We start from the raw sequence: 27,198 nt of genomic DNA, 5'->3' as shown, positions 1-27,198 counted from the left end.
AGTACCAATCGATTCACCTACAGTTGATTCGCCAGTCGTTCAATTGTTACGGGTGGATTTGCCCGACAGTTGATTCACCATTAATAATGGTTGATTCACCCACAGGTGATTTCCCAGTTTTTGATTTGGTACTGGTGGATTCACCAACAGTTGATTCACCATTGATGATGGTTGATTCACACACAGTTGCTTAGCCAGTTTTTGATTTGGTACCGATGTATTCAGCAACATTTGATTCACCAGCAGTTGAACTGCCAGTGTTGGATTAATCAACGATTGATTTGTCAACAGCATATTCGTCAACATTTTATTTGCATACAGCTGATTTTGTCTGGTTTAATTATTCAGTGGTTTATTCGGAAACTACTGATATAAAAACGGTTGATTTGCCAGCATTTGATTTGTTAGTTGTTATTTCGCTAGTGGATTATTCATTAAAGGTTATCCTGCCAGTGGATTTAACAGATCTGCCAAAAGACTGATTCAGCCACTTTATAATGCAGTTCAAATAGTTTTTGTTCAGAATTGCATGTTCCTTATATTGTTTTCAGGTGAAATGTTGGACCTGCTGAAATGGAGAGTTCATCCGGACAGAATCATTGACTGCCTCTCCAAACTGAAGGACATTGATGGCACTGAAATTGTTAAGGTATAAACCACACATATACAGCAACCTCCTTTTACCACTGAAACTGCAGAAATAGCATATAATATTTTCCCAAAAATAACTTTTTTGTCTCTCTGTAACAATTGATTGTCTCTGTATAGTTTTTACACGACACTCTGGACACCATGTTTGGGATTTTAGACGAGAGTCCACAGCGGTATGGACTTAAAGTGTTTGATTGCCTGGTGAGTGTTGCCCTGTTCAAACCTTAGGAATAGGAATGTATGAAAGGAAGACACTACAGTGCTCTCAAGTTTTTAGTTTCCAAAGATACTCTACATATTTTGACTGTGAACTCGTACAATTTCATCTATCTCTTCCGCAAGGAGATGGTTTCTTGCCGTTAATGAGTGCAAGATGCTTTCCTCATCTCTCCTGCACTGAGTTTCCACGGTTACATGCCAAATATGGCAACTCATAAAATCAATCTTAGACTTCTCTTGCTATAATCCAACTCCTGTCCTCACATCCTCTTTATTTCAGGCAAAACAAAGCACTTCTAGATCAGAAAGCAGATTTTAAACAAACTCTGCATGATTGAGTGTTCTTTAGGGCTGAGTGGGAAGTGTTTTGTACTGTAACTATACTTTTTACACGGTTCTCTGGAATACCTGATTCTGATTGGCCACTTGCTGCATTCTAATGTGTCATATCCCATGGCCTCCACCTTTTCACATAAAATAATTTAAATCCATCATTGAAATGGCACCTTAAAAGGTTCATAGACCATTTGAACAGTTGATTCACCAGTGTTTGTTTCAATGGTGTCAATGGTTGATGTGATACCAGTTGATTCATTAATAATTGATTTACTACCATATGATTCACCAGAGGTAATTCATCTTATCTCATATTGTACTTCTCGCTATAATTCCTGTCCTCATATCATATGATTAAACTAGTTTAATAGGCAGGATAATGTACATTAAGAGTTGATTTGTTGATGATTGAAAATGATGATTCGAAGACTTGATTCATTTAACAGTTCATTTCTTAGTGGTTGATTGGTCAACTACTGATATTTGCATCTGGCAAATGAGTGACTGACCAATGATTGATTTACCAGAGACTGGTACACTTATATGTGATTTGGCTGTTCTTGATTCTGCTGGTCAGTAATTAAAAATACACTCTGCCAAAGTCAAAGGGACTTATTTAGCTTAATTATATTGCTATGGATATGCTTGCAGCTTTAATGAAATAATGATTTTCATTTTCTCCTCAGGTGCATGTTATAAATTTGCTGCAGGACAGCAAATTCCAGCTCTTCAAACCTGTAATGGACAACTACATCGAGAACCACTTTGCTGGTGCCCTTTCCTACAGGTAAACACTAGGGTTTACAAATCGTGATTTATAAGACAAATGGTTTTAAATGGTCACTGGTTAAAAAACTTTCTGCAGCATTTGGTATGTCAGCTGGCACAGAATGTTTTTAGTTTTTTAATTCAAATGCTTGTACAATGTGAACTTTGTCAAAACGGACTGGGGGCAAGACATATTGACATCAAAATAAAAGTCTTGCAACCTAAAGATATAAATAATAATCAAAAATCATTAAATGTTGGTGGAAAAAACAAAAACCTCGCACACGTTTTTTTTTATTTATTTTTTTTAATTTAATTGCTTAAAGGTCCCGTTCCTCGTGATCCCATGTTTCAAATTTTAGTTATTGTGTAATGATGTAGTTAGAGTATAAATAATATCTGCAAAATTATAACGCTCAAAGTTCAATGCCAAGCGAGATATTTTATTTAACAAAATTCACCTACATCGAACGACCCGTTTGGACTACATCCTTCTATTTCCTGCAGTAATGACATCACTAGAACCGTTTTTTGACTAACCTCTGCCCACAGGAATACACAAAATGGGGGCGTGGTCTTGTTGCGCTCCGACGGAGAAGAGGAAGAGTTGCGTTTGTGTTTGTCGCAATGTCGTCGAAACGCTGTTATTTGCATCTCGGAGTCCAATCACCTTTGTTTGGCCTTCCCAGGGACGCTGTACTTAGAGATCAATGGTTACAATTTATGCTTAACTCGGTTCCCGAAAATTATAATCCACATGTAAAACAAAACAAATCCTGCCCACTTGCTTCTCAAAACTAGTCCAAAACTAGCCCAATCGCGTTTCCAGGAGGGCAGTGTGCGCTAAAGCTGGTGTCGAATCACAACACAGGAACCGCTCGCACAATCAGAACTCGTTATGTATTTCTGAAGGAGGGACTTCATAAAACAAGGAAGTCATCAGCCCGTTTTTATGAAAGTGAAAACAGTGGTATACAGATAGGTGAATTGTGTGAAAAATACAGTTTTTTTTAACACGCGAAACATGAACATATGTTATATTGCACACTGTAAACACAATCAAAAAAAATGCACGAAAAACGGGACCTTTAAGCCTTTTGAATGAGACCACACTTTTTCTGTGTTTTCAATTTGTATTTTTGAAGCTATTAAGTGAGTTGTTAGCATTGGTTAAATAATAATTACACCCTTTTTATATATAAATAAATAAGTATTTAAACAAAAATTAACATCTTGGTCATCGAGAGCCAAATTGCATTTATACAAATTGCGTATATACTTAAATTGCTATAGAAATCCAAACTAAATATTGCAATATAGAATCGGGAGATCTAGCAATTCCCAGCCCTAGTATACATTCTACACATGTAAAAATCATCAGAGAATTTTATGAGTTTTGAAACACTCAGAAAATCCTATGGTGTTCATCTGAAATTGCATGTCATGCTTTTGGGAGAGTAGTGTTTGGTATCGTAGAAAGATAAAAGGTGTTTTATGTTGAGCTCCAGATGTTGTATACTGTAAAGCCCCTTTCACACTGCACGCCGGACCCAGCAAATTGCCGGAACATTGCCGGGTCGCCTTCTGTGTGAAAGCAAACACGTCCCAGGATTGATTCCGGCATTGAACCCGGGTCAGGGACCTAGTAACATTGCCGGGTTCAATCCCGGGACGAGCGCTGTGTGAACAAAAGCCAGATCTAATGCCGTGTCGTAGTGATGACGCACGTTATCGCACGACACTTTTACCCGCTATTTTGAAGGAAGATCGATGCTTGCGACAAAAAAAATATGTGCAAACTGTAATGAAGCAGAGATGAGTTAGTTCCTCAATTTCCGCACTGATGCCGAGATCGTTCGCTTGCTTCAGTGAAAGTATAACGTGCCTAGCGTTTTAGACTCGTACATTACACATCACGCCCTGATGCCACGTGTCGTTATGGGACCTTTACGGGTTATGTGTGAAAAGCACGCACATAACCCGGGTAATCACTGGCAGTGTGAAAGTGCCAAATCTAGCGACCCGGGAACAATTGCCGGAACACTTTACCCGTGTATTTGCCGGAATTGCAGTGTGAAAGGGGCTTAAGAGTTTCTAGGTCCTGTCAGTGCAGAGGGAGATGCAAAGCACAGCGTAGTCTTGCTTTCATCTGTCATATCCTGTTTCATTTTACTGACAATGCAGTTTTTGCACTGTATGTGTGGTCAGGAAGGTAATGTGTATTGTCAGATAGTGTTTCAGATCACAAGTATAATTCAATAGATTGATGCTCCTCAAAAGTCCTCTTTTGACTTTTTGTTGTTCTTTGTCTTTCTTTTCCTCCTGGTGTTTTTTGTTTTATCCCCTGCTCTCTGTTTTTCTTCTGAACCTTCTGCTTTCTGTCTCTCTCTTTCCCTGTCATGTTTGGCTGTGTTCTGTATGTGTGTGTGTATGTGTGTGTGTGTGGGTGGTGTTCTGGCCGTGCTGTCTGTCAGTAATGAGGCGTGTGGTTGTGTTGTTGTGTGTGGGCAGTGATGTGGTTTCTCTTCTGTAACGCACTGAGGTGTGGAGCATCATGTCAGAGTTGAGGTGGATGTGGGCCTTTTGCAAAACCCTCACTCTCGCGCTGTTCTCGCCACCCAGTCCCTTAATAATGTCCCGTTTTTCTGCCCCACCCCATCTTGGTCTGTCTCGGTCTCTGTTCTCACTCCCTCTTTTTCTTTTTCATTTTGTCTTATTTATTTATTTATTTATTTTTTATTTTGTTTAGTTTAGTTTTGTTTAATTTGATTTGTTTTTGTGATGCCTTTATTTTATTTTGCATTATGTTTACATTTGTTATAATGTTGTGATGGCTAAATTCACATTATTTTATTTTATTTTGCATTATTTGTATTAAGTGTGTTTACAATTGTTATGATGCTGTAAGATTTCTAAATTCAAACTTTTTAATTTTATTTTTAATTAATCTTTTTTTTATTTTATGTTATTATTTTTGCATTGTGCTTGTCAAGAGTAGGTTTACATATTATTTCAAACTATCGTGTTTCAAAAGAGCTAAGGAAATCTCGGTTGATGTGTGGATTTCTTTTTTTCACAGCCTATATTCAGTTTAATGTTATTTGCTTTGTATCCATTCACACACACACATCTTCACACAGCGCACTGTTTCTCCCAGCATGCTCAAAGACACACCAAGGTTAATCTGCAGTCAGGATGGATACTGTGGTGATGAGGGCCTGTTTTTCTCAGGGTAGTGAAAAAACTGAGCCACTAGGTTCAATCTGTGTGTCAGTATTCCTAAAGCCTCTGAAGTAAATGTAGCTGATGATGTTGGCAGATTATTTACCGCTGTTATCACTGGTGAATAAACCATTAAAGTCACATAGTAGCTCTCACATTTGCAACACTATTTAAGTAGTGTAAAATAAGAGGTCTGTATTATGTCATTTATAGTACAATATAGGTGAAAAAGTGAATCTTTTCTAACTGAACAGATTTGAATTGATAGAACAAACATATTTAACTGAACAGAGTTTAACTGAAATGAACTTATCTGGACAAAGCTGAATTAAAGAAAATGTAATCATGTTCTAAACAGAACAGAACAAAAATACTGAACTAAACCTTAAGTAATTGCACTGAATCAAATTGAATCAAATGTAAACAGATTTAAAGAGCTCACTGAACAGAACTCACCGAAACTAAACAAAAATGAGCTGAACTGATTTAAACCAAGCTAAACTTAATCAAACAAAATGAAATCCAGTTGAGTTGTTTCTAGCTGAACAAAGATAAACAAATTCTATTAAAAGCAAAACGGAACAGAAAAAAACTGTACTGAACTGATTTGAGTCACTTTGAATTGAATTGAATTGAATTGAATTGAATTGAATCGACAGAACAGAACATACTGAGCTAAACAAACTGAACTGAACCAAGATTAACTTAAACAGAAAAGAACAGAAAAACTGAATTGAAAATTTCTGAACAAAACAGAATACAACTGAACTGAACAAAATTGGGTCTAATCAAACAGAATTGAGGCCTGTGTAGTTCAGCAAATATATTCATATTAACAGTCAGATCTTTGTAAAAATAAATAGGATAAATCATATGAAAAAGGTACAGTTCCTGGTTAATATTTTTGGACTCTGTAATATTTTCAAGGCAGTTGATTTTAGCAAAATCTCAACAGATCTTAAAATTAGTGAGGTCCTACAGCGTGTTTAATTAAGATCTAATTGGATTTTAAATAAAATCTTTAGGGGGAATGAGAGCTGGTATCACACCGTGGTTAACATTAATTGTAATCCCATGCTGGGAATGTTAACATTTTCCTCCTTATGGCCAAATTACTCTCCTGGGCTTCCAAAATCAACAAGAGCCTCATAAAAGACCCAGTTTTCCTCCAATTATTTTTCATTCGTGATTAATCACAACATCTCACTTTATAAATTAAGCAATACACAAAAAATACAAAAAACTAAAAAAAAACACAAAAGTTTAACCAAAAGGAAACTAGCCTCAATCTTTTTCTCAGGCTTTCCAAGATTTTGACCTAGTGTACACACCGTCCACAGAAGCACAGTCCTTCTGTGAGTTTTGATTGGCAACAGATACCATTAATCCAGGACGTCCAGAGTCTGTTTATAAAGTGTCCTGATCAAGTATTCATGAAGACTCTTAACGCCATTGATTCATGATCACCATCACTTAACATCTCAAATGTTTCATTGCTTGAGTGTGTAAGTTCCCTTATGGGATAAACTGGAGGACCTTATAGGTCGTGTAAAAGCATTTAACCTGCCAGTGCCCACTGATTCTGTTGATCAGTTTCAAAACCTTACAAAACCTATTAACGGCATGGAGCAAATTTAAGATATACTGTAAAGTTAGATTTAATTTATATACTTGAGTAGGACATATTCCTTGGTCAGAATAACATCTATATTTACAAATCTGATATTGGGAATAGCTTTAGATTTGGGCACTGAACAACTAATATCAAGGATTTAATTGTTAATTCTTAATACATTAATAATATTGAGAAGACAAAAACTAGCCATGTAAAAAAAAAACTAGCAATATCAAACAAAATACACTATACCATTCAAAAGTTTGAGGGTCTGTAAGATTTTTTAAATTAATAATTGTAATACTAAGGTAAATAGTGACAGTTAAGTCATTTTCAAATAAATGCTTTCTTTTTTATTTTATCACGGTTTGCACAAAAATAATAACTAGCAAAACAAATGTTTCTTGATCAACAAATCAGCATATTAAAATAATTTCTGAAGGATCTTGTGACACTGAGGACTGGAATAATGATGCTGATTAAATTAGGATTAATCACATATACCAATATTCACTAAGAAAGCCATTTAATACATTTATACATTTATATTTCATGTATAGAAATACTGAACTGACCTCAGGCTTTTGAACAGGAGTGTAAACCTTTATTCTCCATTAAAACTAAATGAATAACTAAAATATAAAATAGTGAAAAAAATAAGAAAAAAAAAAAGAAAAACGTAAAGGTGCAACTTGAGCATGCAAACATTTTCCCATGCATTTTTCTTTTACCTGCAGATGTTTTTTTAGGTGATCCATAAAATCTTGAGTGCTGCCTATGGATAATTTGTGATATGATGCATTTTCCCTGCAGGACAAACAGAAACGTACAGCATTCACACATAAATCCATAGCATTAAACAAACATTGCTCTTGATGTCTGATGTTCACGGCTTGTGTCTGCAGGGATCTGATCCGTGTGTTGAAGTGGTATGTGGATCGTATCATTGATGCCGAGCACCAAGAACAGATCCAGCAGGTTTTGAAGGTGAGAACACCAACATATTATGCTTCATTCAGGATGTATGTTACAGTATGTATGCAAATCTATGAGGAAACATATGCACCCAGTCTCTCTCAGTCGGCCAGTCATGTCGGGGTTAAACCTCACCCCCTGCTGGTCTTCTGAGCTTCCTCCCCAGCAGCTATGAATGCCCTTGATGCATCTGTTCTACCACTCCAGCCTCTCTCTCCCCCACAGAGGTTCTTTTCTTACCCATCATGCAATTAAGCTATAAGCGTTTGGTCTTTTCTTTTGTTCCTTTGCCCGTTTTGCTTTCATGACCTGCCATGGGACTGCCATGGGACTGCCAGGCTCATTCTCCAAATGCATCCACATGGCGTTTACCCCCTTCAAAGGTGTTATTTGAAAGCAGTTTACACTTTTTTACCTTGAACCCTTCAAACCTCTTTACGCACAATGTGTGCCATTCATCTTCTGGTGTTTTTGCTCTTTCTAATTGAAATATTTAAGAAAGGAAAATGCACTTCACACAATGTCTCCAGGTTTGACTTTCCTTCCTTGCTTCCTTCCTTCCAATTTAAATAAACAGTTTATGAATGCCATTATATGGAACATGTTAATTATATTAACAGGCGTCTGAGTACTTGTTTAAGTACATTGTGCAGTCCAGGCGTCTGTACGCGGCGGCCACCGGAGGCCAGAACGAGGAGGAATTTCGCTGCTCTGTTCACGAACTGTTCAAATCCATCCACCTCTTCCTGTCACATGAGAGTAAAGGCATCAGTCCCATCACACACACACAGGTGAGACACACACACAAGCCTGTAGATTTAAAAATGTGTACTGTACTGAGTGACGAGAAAGCAATATTCTAGCACTACACCAGGATACAACTGCATTTTTACAATCTGAAGTGGTCACCTGCCTCCCATCTAAAATCAAATTAAACATATCTTACACTGCTTTTCAAAAGTTTGGGGTTCGTAAGTCCTCTCGTAAGTTCTCACCAAAGCTTCTATTTAATAAGAAATACAATAAAAACAGTAATACTGTGAGATATTGTTCCAATATAAAAGTCTCTTTTGAATGCATTTTAAAATGTATATTATTTCGGTGATGCAAAGCTGAATTTTCAGCAGCTGTTACTCCAGCCTTGAGTGTCACATGGTCCTTGAAGTCTAAAAGAACAGCATTTGAATTAGATTTTTTTAAATATAACAATATAAATATGCTTACTGTGTGTGTGTGTGTGTGTATATATATATAACCAAACAAATCTATATATTTGATAAATATGTGTGTGTGTGTGTGTGTGTGTATATATATATATATATATATATATATATATATATATATATATATATATATATATATAGTGTATATATATAAATATATATATTTTTTTTTTTCCAGACATTTTTATATTGAATTTTAAAGTTTTGAAGCCATAATACCTTACAATAATAACAAATATATATATTTATTTAATTTAAGTATGTTTAAAAATTTTCGATAATCTGCACTGTTCCCACCAGTCAGTTTTACTATATTTGTAATAACATTTCCTGGAATCTGTCACTCAATTATAGCCAAACAAATACACTATGAAAACACAGGTTAGCAGTGTTTATTGAATACAGTACTTCTTTTTCAGCCCCACCCAGATTTGTTCTGCCAGCATATCAGTGTTCAAAGCTCAGTCAGCCTATGGAGAGTTAAGCCAGTCTTGATCTACACAAACAGAGACGCGTGCTAAAAGCCCGCCACACACTGTCACGGCCCACCGAGCTCCGAGTCAGCTGGGCCATGTGTCTCCGACGGGATCCGGTCTCTCCAAGATTGCTTTTGGTGCGCACACATTCGCACATTCGCTCTCACATAGGTCTGTTCTTGTTACGGCGGCCCAGCAAGAGAGCAGATTTCAATTAACACGGCCAAGAAAACAAAGCGTCTTTGGACGCCGCGGCATAATCCGAAGCACATGCAGGCGATTGGAGCTGTGCCAGATTTGTCACCGCGATATTTGTGTGTGTGCGAACTGCAATCTGTTGTTTGACATCCGCTACCGTGCCAGAGGAATATTTTCCCACTAAATCAAAGTGAAAGTGCGTTTGGAGGAAGATGATAGCATTTCAGTGACACAAATGCACAAACCACACACATTCTGCAGCATGTTACATGTAGTATTCAACTTTATCGCTAGGGTTCCAACTAATGAGGGTTTTTATGTATTTAAATAACGTTTACTGGCATTTTCGCAGGCCGTGTTCCTGAGATCGTTCCCGACTGTGTGCTGCGAGCTGCTAAAGATCTTCAGCATGAGAGAGGTGGCAAATCTGGCCCGCGACACGCTGAGCAGCCTGCCTGCCCTCACACACACGGACTGCCCTCTACAGGCCGTCAAACTGCAGTGCATGGCCAAGACCGTGGAGAGTCCACTTTATGTCAACCCCGGTAAAGGATCTCACTCAGTTCTCTGTTTTAAAGTAATTAAAAGTGAATCGTTATTGCTAGTAACATTGTAAAATCAAGTCTAGGTTTATTAGAGGCCATCTAAATGCTAGCGTACACTGTGCCTTTGTTGTTTAAAGGGACAGTCCACCCAAACATGAAAATTCTGTTCCAAACTCATAAGACCTTCGTTCATCTTCGGAACACAGTTTAAGATTTTTTTAATGAAATCCGAGAGCTTTCTGACCCTTCATAGACAGCAATGCAACTGACACGTTCAAGGTCCAGAACGGTCGTAAAGACATTATTAAAATAGTCCATGTGACGTCAGTGGTTCACCCGTGTCAGACTTTGACACGCCTAAAACAATCAATGTTTTATATCATAGATACATCAGGCTTTTATGGCTTATATAGTTTGATATTTTTGATTCAGTGGTCTAAACTGAAAATACATACGCAATCTAGTGTAGTTGAATATATTGATATGGCCCGAAAAGTAAATACTCTCAATAATATGTATTCGTAAGATAGTATTTATTGATCAAAGCTGTGTAGTTTTTATTATAGAGGCAAAACTTATAAAACGATGTGCAATACGATGAATAGATAAACGTTCTTTAAAAGCCAGACTGTGTCATATTCGATAGACATTTTACCATGATTTTTTTAACTAATAAACAAACCCAAGCAAACCCAACTTACTCCAGTCCAGTAAAGGTACTGTTGCTTTTACTTTATCAAAACCAGTAAAGATTTCACAACAGAAAGACCTTAACATTTTACAGTTAAACGTAAAGGTCTTTATCTATGTAGGCATGTTGGAATCAGCAATGTTTTGTTGATGGTAATCCTTCAAAGGCCTTAGATATCTGCATATCAAATACGATACAGTAGGCTTCATAGTGTTAGATGCTATTTGATTCTTATATGTGTGTGTTGTCAGAGTCGAGGTGTGTGCTGTTACCTGTAGTGCTGCGTCTGCTGCACACACACCTGCAGGAGCAGAGGGAGCTGGTGCTGTGTGCCAATATCCTCACCAGCATGCTGACGCTCAACACAGCCGCCACGGTCAGTCTGATGTTTATTTAATATTTTCTCCTTTACTGCAATGATGTGATGGGGCTTTTCTTTGTAAACATGTATATATGTGTTTAATTGTTATTTAATTTGATCAACACATATTTAAAAATATATGAAATGTTTTAAAAAGATGGAAATGTATTTATCCATTTTAATCAAATCAGATGTCCGTGTCTGTCTTTGCAGGAGTGTGGTGTGTCTGAGGAGGTCAATCTGGTCATGGAGAGTCTGTCTGGAGTGTTACTCAAAACTGTTCTGGAAGTGACCAACCGGCCTCAGCCTGCCGCCACATCGCTGCGCCTGCAGTACCAGGATGTTACAGTACGTGTGACCTTTTCTCGTGATCTTTGATTTTTACTTCAGGGAAAGTATTTCAGTAAATTGAATAACAATAATATGTGTGTTTCAGGGTGAATTTGTTGCCTGTTTGCTCACATTGCTGCGGCAGTTGAAAGATAAAGAATACCAGCAGCTTCTCAGCAGATTTCCCACTAAAGAAGAACTAACGGTGAGAGCATTTGATAAAAGTGCTAATAGTGATTGCATTTGATAAAAGGGCTAATAGTGATTGCTTTTGTCTAACTTTACAATCTGCATTTCCAGAGTTTCCTCCTGCAGTTATTCACTGTCTTCAGAATACTTATCCGACCGGACATGTTCCCCAAAGACTGGACTGTCATGAGACTGGTCGCTAATAAGTAAGTGCGGAAAACAAAACCTGAAACAGTTTATATATAAGCCTATTCAGCCATAGTTATGTTTCATTGCTTGACGTTTCTGTTTGTTTGTGTTTAGTGTCATCATAACCACCATCTTATATCTCTCCGATACTCTGCGCAACAACTTCCTTAATGAGAAATTTGACTTCAAGGTAAAGAGATTTTACCTTTATGTTTATAAGACTTTGAACTACTCGCGCATATTTAAAGTTGAACTGCATTGGACATGCAATTTATTTTCTAAATGCAAGTCCGGCTTTTCAGTTGTCTTGCAGAAAACTCTTAAAAATAATGATAAAAAAATGCAAATATAGCCTGCATCATAGCATGCAAAATGTTGGATAAATTAACCTGTAAATAATATAATGAAATATAATGTAATATGATGTAATGTAATATACTATACTATAGTATAGTATAGTATAATATAATGTAATGTTATATAGTATAGTATGATATAACATAACATAATATAATGTAATGTAATGTAAGATAGTATAGTATAGTATAGTATAATGTAATGTAATGTTATATAGTATAATATAATATAATATAATATAATATAATATAATATAATGTAATGTAATGTAAGATAGTATAGTATAGTATAGTATAATGTAATGTAATGTTATATAGTATAGTATGATATAACATAACATAACATAATATAATATAATGTAATGTAATGTAAGATAGTATAGTATAGTAGAGTATAGTGTAATGTAATGTAATGTAGTATAGTATAGTATAGTATAGTATAGTATAATGTAATGTAGTATAGTATAGTATAGTATAGTATAGTATAACATAACATAACGTAATGTAATATAGTATAATATAATGTAATGTAATGTAATATAGTATAGTATAGTATAGTATAGTATAGTATAGTATAATATAATATAATATAATGTAATGTAATGAAATATAGTGTAGTATAGTCTAATATAATGTAACATAGTAGAGTATAGTATAGTATAGTATAATGTAATGTAATGTAATATAGTATAGTATAACATAACATAACATAACGTAACGTAACGTAATGTAGTATAGTATAGTATAGTATAATATAATATAATACAATGTAATGTAATGTAATATAGTATATTATAATATAATATAATATAATATAATATAATATAATATAATATAATATAATATAATATAATATAATATAATATAATATAATATAATATAATATAATACAAAAGGACTGCATTGGAGAAAAACTGTCTTTTTTTCTGTATCTCCTAGAGCATCCTGGGAACATGTTAAACATGTGCCTGCAGTGCAGATAATCATTGTCAGCATCTTAATTAGCTCTCTTTTTATCTGTAGGTATGGGAGTCCTATTTTTATCTCTGTATAATATTCATCAACCAGCCCTGCCTCCAACTGGAAATGTTCCCGCCCTCCAAGAGGAAAAAAGTCCTGGAGAAGTGAGAGCCCTTCCTGTTCTTTTCCTTTACCGGGAATGAGATTGAATGATTTCACGACGTAAAATAACACATTCTGATTAATGAGCAGCAGATTTAGTTATTTAATGTATACTGGATCATTTGTAGTTTTACACCAAGTTGCACCAATGGGAAAGCCATTGCAATTAGCACAATATCCAGATTTGATATGATTATTTTTTATGTTTTTAAAGGTACGGTGACATGAGAGTGATGATTGGCTGTGAGATTTTCAGCATGTGGCAGCATTTGGGTTCGTCCTCTTTTACAATTCTGTATTGAGCACTTATGGAGTCACATGACCTGTGAATATAAAAGAGATATATGGTTTTGTCTCCCAGGTGACTATAAGTTAAATCTCATTCCCACCCTGATTGGTCCGTTCATGGAGGTGACTCTGGTGCCACAGATGGACCTGAGGAACGTCCTCATCCCCATTTTCCACGATATGATGGACTGCGAACAGCGGCGGAGCGGCAACTTCAAACAGGTGCTGAAATTACAGTGACATAAACATGTCTGAACACGCCAGAGCAGCGTGATGTTCGTGTCACAATAAATCATTTGTGTGCATCAGAGGAAAAGGCTGAGAGGATATCGAGCTTGTTTACCAAGATCATGTCGCTCTGGAAGGAAATCATAATTTAAAAAAGATTGACAGCTAGATTTCGAGCTACTCATGCAAATTTAAAGTTGAACTACAATGGATATAATATAGATTATTTTCTAAATGCAACTAAATGTAAATCCCTTAAAATGAATGATTATGATTATGATTATGAATGACCTGGAATAGTCACGCATATGATACATGATGACATCTGTGGTGCAGGAAACCCTGAGTAACATCATACTGTAAGTGGATTTAAAAACATGCTATAAATGAAAACTGACATTTTAAGGATTTAATAAATGTTTTGTTTGTTGACATTTTGTTTTTTTAAAGGTGGAGGCCAAACTCATAGACAAACTGGAGAGCCTGATGTCAGAGGGAAAAGGAGATGAGACATACAGAGAGCTCTTTAACAACATGTGAGTTTGAATCCTTTCCTAAATCATGATGTTTTGTAGCTGCAATGAGAAATTATATTTCTATAAATGTATAGTGATTTATATAAATGGCAAACTTTATGTGCTATAAATGATGAAATATAAAATATAAAAGAGTCTTTGCTGTTGTTCAAAAGTTTATGGTCAGTAAGTTTATTTTTATTTTAGATTATTTTTTTTTTTTTTGATGAAATCAATACCTTTTGTCAGCAAGGACGCATTAAATTGCAGTAAAAACATTTCTTTTAAAAGAATGTTTTTTTTTTTTTACCTTCTATTCATCAAAGAATCCTTCTGAAGGATCATGTGACACTGAAGACTGAAAATTCAGCTATGCATCACATGAATAAATTACGTTTTAAAAATATTATTAAAATTTTTACTTAAAGTTTTTACTGTATTTCTTATAATTTGATGTGAAAGACTCTTACGACCTCAAACTTTTGAGCAGTAGTATTTAAATAAAAAATATTGCATATGTTATATAAATATTAAATATTACGAACTATGAAATGCCTCAAAATTGACATTAAATTTAAAAAATATAATAAAATAAACTTTAAACTGTTTTTCTTTTTTTCTGCATCAGAATTCCACTGTTTGGTCCGTATCCGAGGTGAGAGCCTCATTAAATACCGTGTACTATACACTGTACAGCTGGGTGTAACGATATAAAAGGATGATCAAGTTTTTATTGTTGTTTAATTAGTAATCATAATATATCTGATTTAGTCTCCTGAAGAAGATTGAGAGAGAGACCTGGAGAGAAAGTGGCGTTTCCCACATCGCTACCGTCACACGGCTAATGGAGAGATTACTAGATTACAGGTAAAGCAGACACACACACACACACACACACACATCCATAGGGCATACAGTACAAACACACTCACGTTTGATGTATCTCTTCACAGGGACTGCATGAAGATCGGCGAGGTTGATGGGAAAACAATGGGATGTACAGTCAACCTTCTGGTCAGTTTTGGTTAAAAATATGACACACATGACATTTTATTATTATAGTTATTTGGAGGCGAACTACAGAAAAAGCATGTTCTGCTCACGTTGTCCTGTTCTTTTCAGAACTTCTATAAAACTGAGTTGAATAAAGAAGAAATGTACATCCGTTACATTCACAAGCTCTATGAGCTGCACCTGAAGGCACAAAATTACACCGGTAATAATAATTGTGTTGATCTGTATCATTTTCATTTGTCAGTTTTTACTATAATTTCCGCACAATTTCAATATGAAAATTGAAACAAGGCTGTGTTGCAGAGGCGTCCTACACTCTCCTGCTGTACGATGAGCTGTTGGAGTGGACCGAAAGGCCTCTCAGAGAGTTCCTCACGTACCCCATGCAGAGTGAATGGCAGAGGAAGGAATGCCTTCATCTCACCATCATACACAATTTCGACAGAGGAAAAGTGAGTCCATCTCTCCTTTTAAGATGCACCCCACTCATCATAAAACAATTAATGTGACTAAAAATGCTTCATGTTGAAGCATCAGGGAAGTTACTGTAAGTAAAAAGCCAGAGGTTTGAAACAGTGACAACTGTGTGTTCAATATGTCCTGATATCCAGCTAATGAACTGTGAATATGGACAACATAAGAGAAGTTCTTTTCTTCCTACATACTGCCATCTTGTGGCTGAAACCCACTGCTGCAATTACGCAACTGTTTTAATGAGAGCAGGGGTTTTTGTTTGTAGTTAAAATTATACTTTTATGTTTGAAGTCTTAAAAACTATTCATTCCAGTGCTGGGAAAACTGCATCATACTGTGTCGAGAGCTGGCCAATCAGTACGAAGCGTATTATGACTACAGGAACCTCAGCAAGATGAGGGTAAGTGTTTCCTCTTTACAGACCATGCAGTATGTACATGTTTATTTTTATTTTGCTATTAATTTATTAAATACATATTTAACGAATAATGTAATTTTTTTTACATTTCTTTTAGTGCTGTCAAATAATTAATCGCGATTAATCGCATCCATAATAAAAGTTTTTGTTTACATAATATATGTGTTTTAACTGTGTATATGTATTATGTATATATAAATACACATGTACAGTTTATATTTTAAAAACAATTATTATATATATATATATATATATATATATATATATATATATATATATATATATATATATATATATATATATATGCATGTGATTGTATTTATATATACATAATAAATATACACAGTTCAAACACATATTATGTGAACAAAAACTTTTATTTTGGATACGATTGATCGCGATTAATTGTTTGACGGCACTAAAAGAAATGTAAAAAAATAAACATTTTGTAACAATATTATGTATTTATAAATAAAAACACATGCATGCATATATACATATACATATTTATGTATGTGTGTATATGGATATACAGTATAGTATATATATATGTATATAAGAAAAGATGTTTATATATTGAATTTATTGATATATAATATAAAATAAAATAATTAAGATATATAAATGTATATACATGTGATTTTTTTTAAATGTATACTGTTTGTGTGTGTATTTATCCATACATAACAAATATACACAGTACACCCACATACTGTAAACAAAAACTTATATTTTTGATGCGATCAATCGCGATTAATCATTTGACAGCACAGATTTCTTTATAGTTTTACAGTATTTATTTCCTTATTTTCCTGCACCCTAGACCTCAGTTCAAACACCCAGTGGCTGTAAATATAGTGCTTATTTGAACTAAATTGAGTTGTTATGATGTTCATTACACTTACGGCCAATTGTTATCCTAATGAGGCGTTTGGATTTAACTGTTAAACTGAATCACGCCGATTGTTTTCTGTTTATTCTGTTACACAGTCGATTGCTTCTCAGATCGTGGCAGTAATTTGTCATATTAACAGCTGTTTGTGTTACGTTGTGCTCAATGGTCTGTTTTATTTGCATGTTTGATAGATGATGGAAGCCTCTTTCTACGACAAAATAATGAACCAGCAGCGACTCGAGCCGGAGTTCTTCAGAGTCGGCTTCTACGGAAAGAAGTTCCCCTTCTTTTTAAGGGTACACAATTCTTAAAAATTGTAAAATGTTAAATAATAAAAGCTGATTATTGGATTATGGCTTATTCAGTTCAAGTGTCTTCCTGTAATTCGTCACCATGTCCTCTAGGGGGCACTTTCCTTCCAGATCTCCCTGCAACTCAGCTATAATTTGTAACATTTCTGCAACATTTCTTTTTTATTGAGCTATACGCATTTTATCCAATGTGTGGATGATTGTAATGGGAATGGAGGGGAAAATGAGAATGAATTAGGAACAATGAAATAACTCTTTGTTTTCATTTAGTCCCTCAAACAGTCAGTATTGTGTCCAGTGTCTTCCACTTTCCTCATGACTTCTGTCTGTGTGTGTTGCTGCCGGCGGACAGAATAAAGAGTTTGTGTGTCGAGGGAACGATTACGAGCGTCTGGAGGCCTTTCAGCAGCGGATGCTCAGCGAGTTTCCTCACGCCATTGCGATGCAGCACGCCAACCTCCCCGACCAGACCATCCACCAATCAGACGCGCAGTGTATCCTGAAACACAGCTGTGTCGAATTCATTTAAGTGGAACTTTTTCATCTTTTGTTCGTTATAAAAGGCACATAAGGAGTCAAAAAGGGTTTGAATCAATTGGAAAACTAAATCATATATACGCTACTGTTCAAAGGTTTGGGATCAGTAAGATTTTTTATGTTTTTAATGGAGTCTTTTATGCTCATCAAGGTTGAATTTATTCAATCAAAAATACAGAAAAAAACTGTAATATTGTGAAATGTTATAGCAATTTCTAATACTTCTGTACTTTAAAATATAATTTATTTCTGTGACGCAGAGCTGAATTTTTTGCATCATTACTCCAGTCTTCAGTGTCACATGATCTTCAGAAATCATTTTAATATGCTGATTTATTTTCAGTGTTGAAACTGTTGAGCTGCTTAATATTTATTTGGAACCTGTGATACTTCTTTCTTGGATTCTTGGAATAAAAATTAAAAATGAATTATTCAAAAAAGATATTTTCTTACAATATAAGTCTTTATTCTCATTTTTAATCCATTTAATACATCCTTGCGTAATGAAAAAGGGATGAATGTCTTTATTCTTTAAATAGTAGTGTATGTTGTGACACAAAATTTATATTTTAAACAAACACTGTTCTTTTTAACTCTTTACTTATCAATTAATTCTGAAATATGTATTAGAGGTCCCAAAAAAACATTAAGCAGCACATCATGTTTCCAACATTTGATAATAAATCAGTATATTAGAATGATTTCTGAAGGATCATGTGACACTAAAGACTGGAGTAATGATGCTGAAAACTCAGCACTTGCATCACAGCAATATCTATTATTTTAAATATAGAAAAATAGAAAATGTTCTTTCAAATTGCAATAATATTTCACAAAATAACAGGTTTTTTTCTAGATTTTTGGTCAAATTAATCAGCACAAAGAACTTATATATGAAAAATCTTGCTAATCAAAAACTTTTAAACGGTAGTGTATATATATATATATATATATATATATATATATATATACAGTATATATAGCTCCTCAGGGGTTCTTAGATGAGGGCTGGTGTGTGGATAAGGGTGATTAAATGATGGAGAAGTGCTAATAAGCCAGCTGTTAGATGTGTAAACTGTTGGGCGGCAGCCAGCAGCATCATTTCTAATCAGATGGGGATCTAAACTGAGTTCATGCTGCTCTGTGACCTCTTCTCTTCAGAGACTCCAACCAGCTGCTAATGGTCTGGTAGTTGAGTTTATCTGTGGCACAACTTCATGAGGAGCTCCAACTTTTTTCAGTGGAAGGATTTATTGCCCTATTACAGTTAGGAGACTTAAATCTCAGTTACCGTATTTTTCGGACTATAAATTGCACCTGAGTAAAAGTCGCATCAGTCCAAAACTCCTTCATGATGAGGAAAAAAACATATATAAGTCGCACTGGACTATAAGTCGCATTTATTTAGAACCAAGAACCAAGAGAAAACATTACCGTCTCCAGAAGCGAGGGGCGCTCTATGTTTTCAGTGTAGACTACAGGAGCAGTGAGCAGTATAGAGCGCCCTCTCGTGGCTGTAGATGGTAATGTTTTCTAATGGTAAATTTCTCTTGGTTCATTTCTCTCGGTTCATGTCAAATAAATTTTGATAAATAAGTCGCACCTGACTATTAGTCACAGGACCAGCCAAACTATGAAAAAAAGTGCAACTTATAGTCCAGAAAATACAGTATGCTTCATTTATAAGATATAATATGAGTTTTTCCTGAATCCCATTAAAAATAGAAAACAAATGAGATAACTATGAGATTTACTACAAAGGAGAGAATGAGATTATTACTGTTTGTGTGAAGACTGAATGCGTTTTGTACGTCCCTTAACTGGTTGTGATTCAGACCTGCAGATCTATGCCGTAAGTCCTGTCCCTGAAAACCAGGACGTCCTGCAGAGAGACGGAGTCCCCAACAACATCAAGAGCTTCTACAAGGTCAACCATATTTGGAGGTTTCGCTACGACAGGCCTTTTCACAAGGGCACCAAAGACAAAGAGAACGAGTTTAAGGTGCTGTAGACTTACTGAAGTCTATCTATCTGTCAGTCTGTCTATTTCTAAATCTCTCACTCTCTCTGTGCAGGTCTTTTCATTTTTTGATGTTGCCAAAGTCTTGGGCACTAAGATGATGAAATGATTTCATTTTTTTCAATCAGTTTTGTGATGTTCATTCTGTTTGTGTCGTGTTGTAGAGCCTGTGGGTTGAGCGGACAACACTGACCCTCGCTCAGAGTCTACCTGGCATCTCTCGCTGGTTTGAGGTTGAGAAAAGGGAACTGGTGAGTCATAACCTAAAAAAAAAAAAGAAGAAAATTCTCATTTTGATAGAAAACACTGCTCATCACATGCACAATTAAGGTTTTTCAAGCACTTTCGCCAATGTCATGAATTTAAAGTAACTGGACACAAGTCTGCATGCACATCCACCATCAAAACATTCATTTAAACATAAACAGAGGCATCATAACCTCGGCGTACTTTCAATACAGGTGGAGATGAGTCCCTTGGAGAACGCCAGCGAGGTGATTGAAAATAAGACGCTGCAGTTGAGGACGCTGATCGCTCAGTGTCAGATGAGGCAGATGCTGAACATCAACCCTCTCACCATGTGTCTGAACGGAGTCATCGATGCTGCTGTCAACGGAGGACTGGCTCGATACCAGGAGGTACGGGCCTGGATGGAGAGCAGGGTCAATCTGCTTCTGGCAGATTAGAGCTGGACTTCGAGTTGCTTGCTGTTTCACTACCTTTAAACCTGGATCAGAAATGTAGAGTACTGCAACGCTGATAAGGAACCAATGGTAGTCACATGGACTCGAGGCTTGTATGTTCAAGCAGTTTGTATTTTGACAAGCTAGAGTTTCAACATACAGAACAACTACAGCAATGCAAAAACATACTAATGAACATTTAAGTTAATATTTTATTAATTTTATAACTATTATAAGTATTATATTGTAAAAGTATTGTATAATAGTGCGACTGTAACTAAAATTTGAATCTGATTTTTATTTCCAGTAAAATAAGTAATTTTAACCATAGTCAATATTTTAGGCAACTATTTAGTTCAAGTTAGTACTAATAAGAAATTTTTTATGTTGACAAAATAAATATATATACATATACATATACACACACACACACACACACACACACACACATATATATATATATATATATATATATATATATATATATATATATATACTATTTTTTTATTTATTTTATTTTATTGCACACAGCACAATATTTATCTTATAATGCATCGCAGAAAAACAGATTTTCTAAAAATCTAAATATTATATTATATTAATTAGAAAAAGTATTATATAATACTATGACTATAATTTATGGAAAATGTGGGAAATCTGTGAGATATTTTTTTTTTAATAAAAAAAAAAAAATATTATAATTTAAGTTTATATTTTAGGCGACTGATTAGTTAAAATTTGTGACGATGCTGCTGTTATTTACTCACTAATATTAACTGAACACAAATGCAAAATATTATTTTGTTAACAATCACTATTACAGAAAAAAAAAACTATTACACAAAAATGTTATATCAATTACAAAACAGCCTCTGAGCTTTTGATGTCCTTTATATATATATAAAAAGACACAATGCAGTCAAAATATTAAAATCCTATAACTGTTGCGATCGAAATGTTTTGATGTCTAATAGCCTTGACAACATAAATTGTCTGTAAAGTGGTTTATTGGTCTGAGATTTATTAGTTTCACTGTCTTCCTTTTAGCAGGAGGAAAGACTGGCTTCTAGTTGTTGCTTTCAGTGAAGCCCTCAAAAAGAGCATTCGCTGGATGTTTAATGACTAGCCCACATCCTCACACTTCATAGGACCGTTTGCTGCGTGTATCTCTGACAGTTGCCAAGCAACAGCGTGTTGAGCACTGGCCTTTTGTGAGCGTGAGCTTCAGCTAACTCTATTAAAAGGAAAGAGCTAACGGCAGGGGTCCTCCTGAATCCCAGCATGCACCTCAGTGCACAGATGAGTAGTTTACCACAGATCACAGGGCTCCAGGTCTAGTAACTAGGTTATGAAAGCTGGATCAAAATGTCACACGTATGACAGTTAGCATGATGTATTTAACGAGAGTCATGGAAACGTTCCCTAGCGTCTTTGTAATGTTGCATCATAGTTTCTAAGAAATGAGTAGGAGTGCAGGTTAGTTTACAGCATTGAAATGCCTGCGAGACGTGCACTGAATTTCACACTGTATGAGTTTATTTATGAACTCTTCTTTTCTTAAAACGTAGCCTGAATACAAATGATTCATGCGTCTCTTTATGTTCTTCCTCACGCAGGCGTTCTTTGCGAAAGATTACATCGCAAATCATCCAGAGGATGGAGAGAAAATTACCCGTCTTAGGGAACTGATGTTTGAACAGGTACAAAAACAGTAATTATTTGGGTCTGCGATGCGTGTTTTATTTAAAATATATTTTTAAATATAGTATGTATTTTTAAATATATATTTAAAAATATATATTAAAAATGCTATTCATATAATGACTTTAATACATCTGATAAAGTGCCTTTAAAATATAATAATATTTGTCTTAACAAGTTAAGTTTACTTTGACAAATAATATTTAAAAGTCTTTTTTTTTTTTTTTTGAGAATGCTATTATCTTTTACTTGATGGTTGCAAAACGAAACTTTTAAAGCTACATTTCTTGAAAATTCTATAAAAATCGTCCTATTTTATATTGTTTATGTAAATATTTATTTTGTTCTAAGAATAATACAATTTTCTCTCTACCCTTTTTGCAGGCCCATATTCTGGAATTTGGTTTAGCCGTGCACGAGAAGTTCGTTCCACAGGATATGAAGCCGTTACATAAAAAGCTTGTGGACCAGTTTCATGTAATGCGCTCCAGTCTGGGGATTCAAGTATGTTTACTTTTACACATATAGATACATATTCACTGCTCTTCAAAAAAAGTGAAGTGACATTCAGCCAAGTGTGATGATCCATACTCAGAATTCATGCTCTGCATTTAACCCATCCAAAGTGCACACACACAGCAGTAAACACACACACACACTGTGAACACACACCCAGAGCAGTGGGCAGCCATTTATGCTGTGGCGCCCGGGAAGCATTTGGGTTTTGCCTTTACTCAAGGGCACCTAAGTCATGTTATTGCCATCCCAAGACTCAAACCCACAACACTAGGGTTAGGAGTCAAACTCTCTAACCACTAGGCCACGACTTCCCCAATTCAAATGGAATTGTGTACATTTTAAGATGTTAAAATGCATATCCCAATTTAATATGCAACTTTTAAGGAAAATTTCACCCAAAAATGAAAATAACCCCAAGATTTATAATGGCAGTAAAGGGTGGTCGAGATTTTAGTCCAATAAAGTGCATCCATCCATTATAAAAAGTGCTTAATAAAGGCCTTCTAAAACAATGCACTGCATTTGTGTAAGAAAAATATACAAAAATATTTAAAACTTAACGATAACGTTCTAATCACTTTCAGAACAGTTCCCTGTTGATGAACAATATAAAAATTGACAGCCAATCAGAAATCCCGACCAGTTGGCCAGAGTAACATTAGCTTAACCATTGGCATGATTTTGGGGCGTAGCCACAGAGTCTGTCTGACCAATAGCAGATGAATGTTTGAGAAACCGGTTTAAAAAGATAATTTTGCTTAGTGCCGCTAAAGGTATTGAAATAACACATGTGACCTTTAAAAACTGAGTTAATTTGAACAAACAATTTGAAGAAACACTTTCTATAACAGTTAATATTTTTTTGTTTAGCCACAAGAGTTTCCTGCTTATGTGCGAGTTAGTCCTCTGCATTTTGCGAATGGCAGCCCGCGCACATGCAGGACCCCCGTTCCCAATGCCATCAGCCCAGAGGGAGGCCGAATCGTGGCGAGACGCAGGTTTGTGTCATATTCATGCCTTGGGAAAAATGTTTCTTGTGTGCATTCTTGAAATATATGCTGAAATGCTTCAAGGTCAGAGATAAAAAATAAAAAAGTTTTGTAGTTAAAAAAAGTTGAACTCAATTGAAATCTCAGCCGAGTAGATGCTATTTAGGAATGCTTATGTTTTGGATCAGGTTTGACAGATTGGCAGCTTGAACGCACCCACACATTTGCTAAATTTATCCTGTCTTTCGCTTGTGTCTTTCAATTCCCTTTCAGTCCTCTCAGCTATCCAGCTGTCAACAGATATTCCTCATCCTCACTGTCATCTCAGGCCTCAAATGAAGTGAGCAACATCACCGGCCAATCAGAGAGCTCGGATGAGGTCTTCAACATGCAAGTGAGAAATTCAAAGATACTCTCAATGTTAGCAAACTAAAAAGTTACTAAAAGGTAACTCTATGAACTGTCAGATGCAACCATTCTATTAATTTAATGAATAAATTACATATATTTATGTATTTAGGATAAATTTTATTTACTTTGCATATCTATTGTCTGTTTCTAGCCCAGTCCGTCTACCTCAAGTCTGAGCTCAAATCACTCTGGCTCACACAATGTGAACAGCTCTGCGCCCTCCAGCAATAGAGGTGAGTGAATTCAATAGACTATAAGCAATCTGGCACTCAAATGCAAGCAGTACTTACAACGCCCGAAACATAATTGGCATCATTTTGCAGCATCGCCTCATTTCCTCTGTTATTTCCTATCTTTTCAACTCTCACACTACGTGCCTTTATTCCTCTTCATTAGCTTCTCCACTGCCGTCTGACAAACACAAGCACTCCAGAGACAACGCCTGCCTCTCTCCACGGGACAGACTCTGCAGCGGCATGTTCCCCAGCCCACTGGACCCCACACAGGTCAGAGCGGTCCACCGCCACTCTTTAACAAGTGCATCTCAAACTGATTATTCAGTGAGAAATAATGTAGGGAGGGGCTTCATTTTTATCCACTAAGAATTGATTATGATGTTTTAAATTCTCTTAAAATAACATTGAATGATGGTCCTAAGTCACGTCTAGAGACCATAATAATTTTTATAAAGTTAAAAGAAGTGGGCTCTTTGATTTGATTAAGTAAACACCCAGAATACCTTAGTAACCACCTAACAACAACTCATATACTCATATACTGTATTCTTTAGAAAAAAATTTTTAGTGCTGTAAACTAAAACTTTTATTTTGAATGCGATTTAAAATATGTATATATTTTTTCTAAAAGAAATATATACATGCATGTGTTTGTATTTATATATACACATAATAAATATACTGTATACAGTACAGACACATATATTATGTAAACAAAAACTTTTATTTTGGATGTGATTAATCGTTTTGACACCACTATTTTTTTTCCGTATATTTTTTGAAAATATGTTATTGTACACCTCCTTTGAAAAGTTTGACATATTTTTTTGTTAATAAAAGAAGACTCTTAGGCTCACCAAGGTAGTTTTTATTTGACCAAAAATACAGAAAAAACTGTAACATAAAAAATGTTTTCTATTTGAAAATATTTTAAAATGTAATTTTATTTTCCTATGATGGCAAAGCATCATTACTCCTGAGAGTAATAACTGAAATAAGTACATTGCATAAGTATTCATACCCTTTACTAAATATTTAGCTGAAGAACCTTTACAGTCTCAAGTCTTTTTGTTTGATGCAACAAGCTTTGCTCATCAGCATTTGGCAATTATCTGCTATCCTTCTCCACATCTCCTCACATCTCAAGCTCTGTCAGGTTGGATGGGGGGGGGGCAGTTGCACATTTCCAGGTTTCTCCAGAAATATTTGATTAGGTTCAAGCTCCGGCTGTGGCTGGGCCACTCAAGGACATTCACAGATGACTATAAACCTCTCTTGCTGTGTGCTTAGGATCACTGCCCAGTCTGAGCTTCTGAATGCTTTGGACTGGGTTTTGTTAAAAACAAAGGCAAGGCAAGGCAAGTTCATTTATATAGCACATTGCATACACAATGGTAATTTATTCTAGAAGCTTATTCCAGCTGTGGGAGGCATAATAGCTAAAAGTGGACTCCCGTTGTTTTGTGTGAACCCTTGGTATTTCTAACAGACTCGATCCTAATGATATGAGTCGTCTGTTAGGTTTATATTCAGTGAACATATCTACAATATATTTGAAGAGTTCAGATGCAAAAGCCTCTAAGTGCCATCCCAACATTTTCTTCTAAAATGATTATTTCCTCATGCTCCTATGTTTATGTTCAGTTATTTTACTTTAATTGGAAAGAAAGGAAACTATTCATTGCCATTAAAGTGATATTACCTAACCTACACATGGGAGCTTGATAAAAATGCTCATTTTTGGAAGAAAATTTCAAACTGCACTTAGAGGCTTCTTCATTTTGGTCCTAGGTCATCAAGTGATTTATAAATGAGTAAAAGTACTTTAAAATCAATCCTAAATGTAATTGGAAGCCAGTGTAAGGACCTGAGGACTGGGGCAATATGCTCTGATTTTCTGGTTCTAGTTCTGGATGAGCTGTAGCTGTCTAATGCTCTTTTTGGGAAGACCACTGAGGAGACCATTACAATAGTCCACCCTGCTGGTGATAAAGGCATGAACAAGTTTCCCCAATTCTTGCCTGGAAACAAAACATCTAATCCTTGCAATGCTTTTGAGATTCTGCATTGACATGTCTACTGAAACTAAGGTCTGTCTTGAAACTAGATTTTTACTGTAGTTGTTTGACCCCTAGAGTCAAAGTATGCCTTCACCTTGAGAACTTCATCTTTGTTTCCAAATGCAATAACTTCAGTTTTTTCCTTGTTTTTTTTTATATATTTTGCAGAGGATGATTCCGTTCCAAATACCAGTGGATTCAGCATTACCACGCTGTGAACCCAATCTCCCCACACCTGAGACAGGTACTGCTGTCAGATAACAGCCGCTGCACTTCAGTCAGTTATGTACACCTCAATGACACATCCTTTTGTTCCTCTGTGTGTGTGTGTGTGTGTGTGTTGAACAGGATCTCTGTGCAAGAACGTGAGGTCACTGTCTCCCATGCCAACTGCCCGTTCACCTCAGAAGGTGACTGATTTATTCTTAAGTCA

General features: G+C 35.5%; 1 protein-coding gene across 2 annotated transcripts in view; it reads left to right on the top strand.

Annotated features, from left to right (window-relative positions):
• Window positions 1–27,198, top strand: part of dock4a (dedicator of cytokinesis 4a) — a 66,762-nt gene that overhangs the window by 35,960 nt on the left and 3,604 nt on the right. For both annotated transcript variants that reach the window (XM_026202633.1, XM_026202634.1), the window contains 34 exons: window positions 552–649; window positions 769–852; window positions 1,893–1,993; window positions 7,717–7,798; window positions 8,407–8,577; window positions 10,036–10,228; window positions 11,171–11,295; window positions 11,494–11,628; window positions 11,717–11,815; window positions 11,911–12,005; window positions 12,103–12,178; window positions 13,368–13,468; window positions 13,681–13,739; window positions 13,828–13,976; window positions 14,433–14,518; window positions 15,126–15,152; window positions 15,269–15,364; window positions 15,451–15,511; window positions 15,620–15,713; window positions 15,815–15,963; window positions 16,299–16,385; window positions 17,490–17,594; window positions 17,962–18,103; window positions 19,982–20,148; window positions 20,331–20,417; window positions 20,628–20,804; window positions 22,466–22,549; window positions 22,935–23,054; window positions 23,940–24,067; window positions 24,332–24,452; window positions 24,621–24,702; window positions 24,866–24,975; window positions 26,934–27,009; window positions 27,114–27,175. In XM_026202633.1, coding sequence (XP_026058418.1) covers window positions 552–649; window positions 769–852; window positions 1,893–1,993; window positions 7,717–7,798; window positions 8,407–8,577; window positions 10,036–10,228; window positions 11,171–11,295; window positions 11,494–11,628; window positions 11,717–11,815; window positions 11,911–12,005; window positions 12,103–12,178; window positions 13,368–13,468; window positions 13,681–13,739; window positions 13,828–13,976; window positions 14,433–14,518; window positions 15,126–15,152; window positions 15,269–15,364; window positions 15,451–15,511; window positions 15,620–15,713; window positions 15,815–15,963; window positions 16,299–16,385; window positions 17,490–17,594; window positions 17,962–18,103; window positions 19,982–20,148; window positions 20,331–20,417; window positions 20,628–20,804; window positions 22,466–22,549; window positions 22,935–23,054; window positions 23,940–24,067; window positions 24,332–24,452; window positions 24,621–24,702; window positions 24,866–24,975; window positions 26,934–27,009; window positions 27,114–27,175 — 3,629 coding nt within the window. The remainder of the gene's footprint in view (window positions 1–551; window positions 650–768; window positions 853–1,892; window positions 1,994–7,716; window positions 7,799–8,406; window positions 8,578–10,035; window positions 10,229–11,170; window positions 11,296–11,493; window positions 11,629–11,716; window positions 11,816–11,910; window positions 12,006–12,102; window positions 12,179–13,367; window positions 13,469–13,680; window positions 13,740–13,827; window positions 13,977–14,432; window positions 14,519–15,125; window positions 15,153–15,268; window positions 15,365–15,450; window positions 15,512–15,619; window positions 15,714–15,814; window positions 15,964–16,298; window positions 16,386–17,489; window positions 17,595–17,961; window positions 18,104–19,981; window positions 20,149–20,330; window positions 20,418–20,627; window positions 20,805–22,465; window positions 22,550–22,934; window positions 23,055–23,939; window positions 24,068–24,331; window positions 24,453–24,620; window positions 24,703–24,865; window positions 24,976–26,933; window positions 27,010–27,113; window positions 27,176–27,198) is intronic.

Source organism: Carassius auratus, chromosome 25, assembly GCF_003368295.1.
Source record: "Carassius auratus strain Wakin chromosome 25, ASM336829v1, whole genome shotgun sequence".
Taxonomy (NCBI): domain Eukaryota; kingdom Metazoa; phylum Chordata; class Actinopteri; order Cypriniformes; family Cyprinidae; genus Carassius; species Carassius auratus.
The sequence above is the reverse complement of the archived record's forward strand: the minus strand, read 5'-3'. Positions and strand labels throughout refer to the sequence as shown.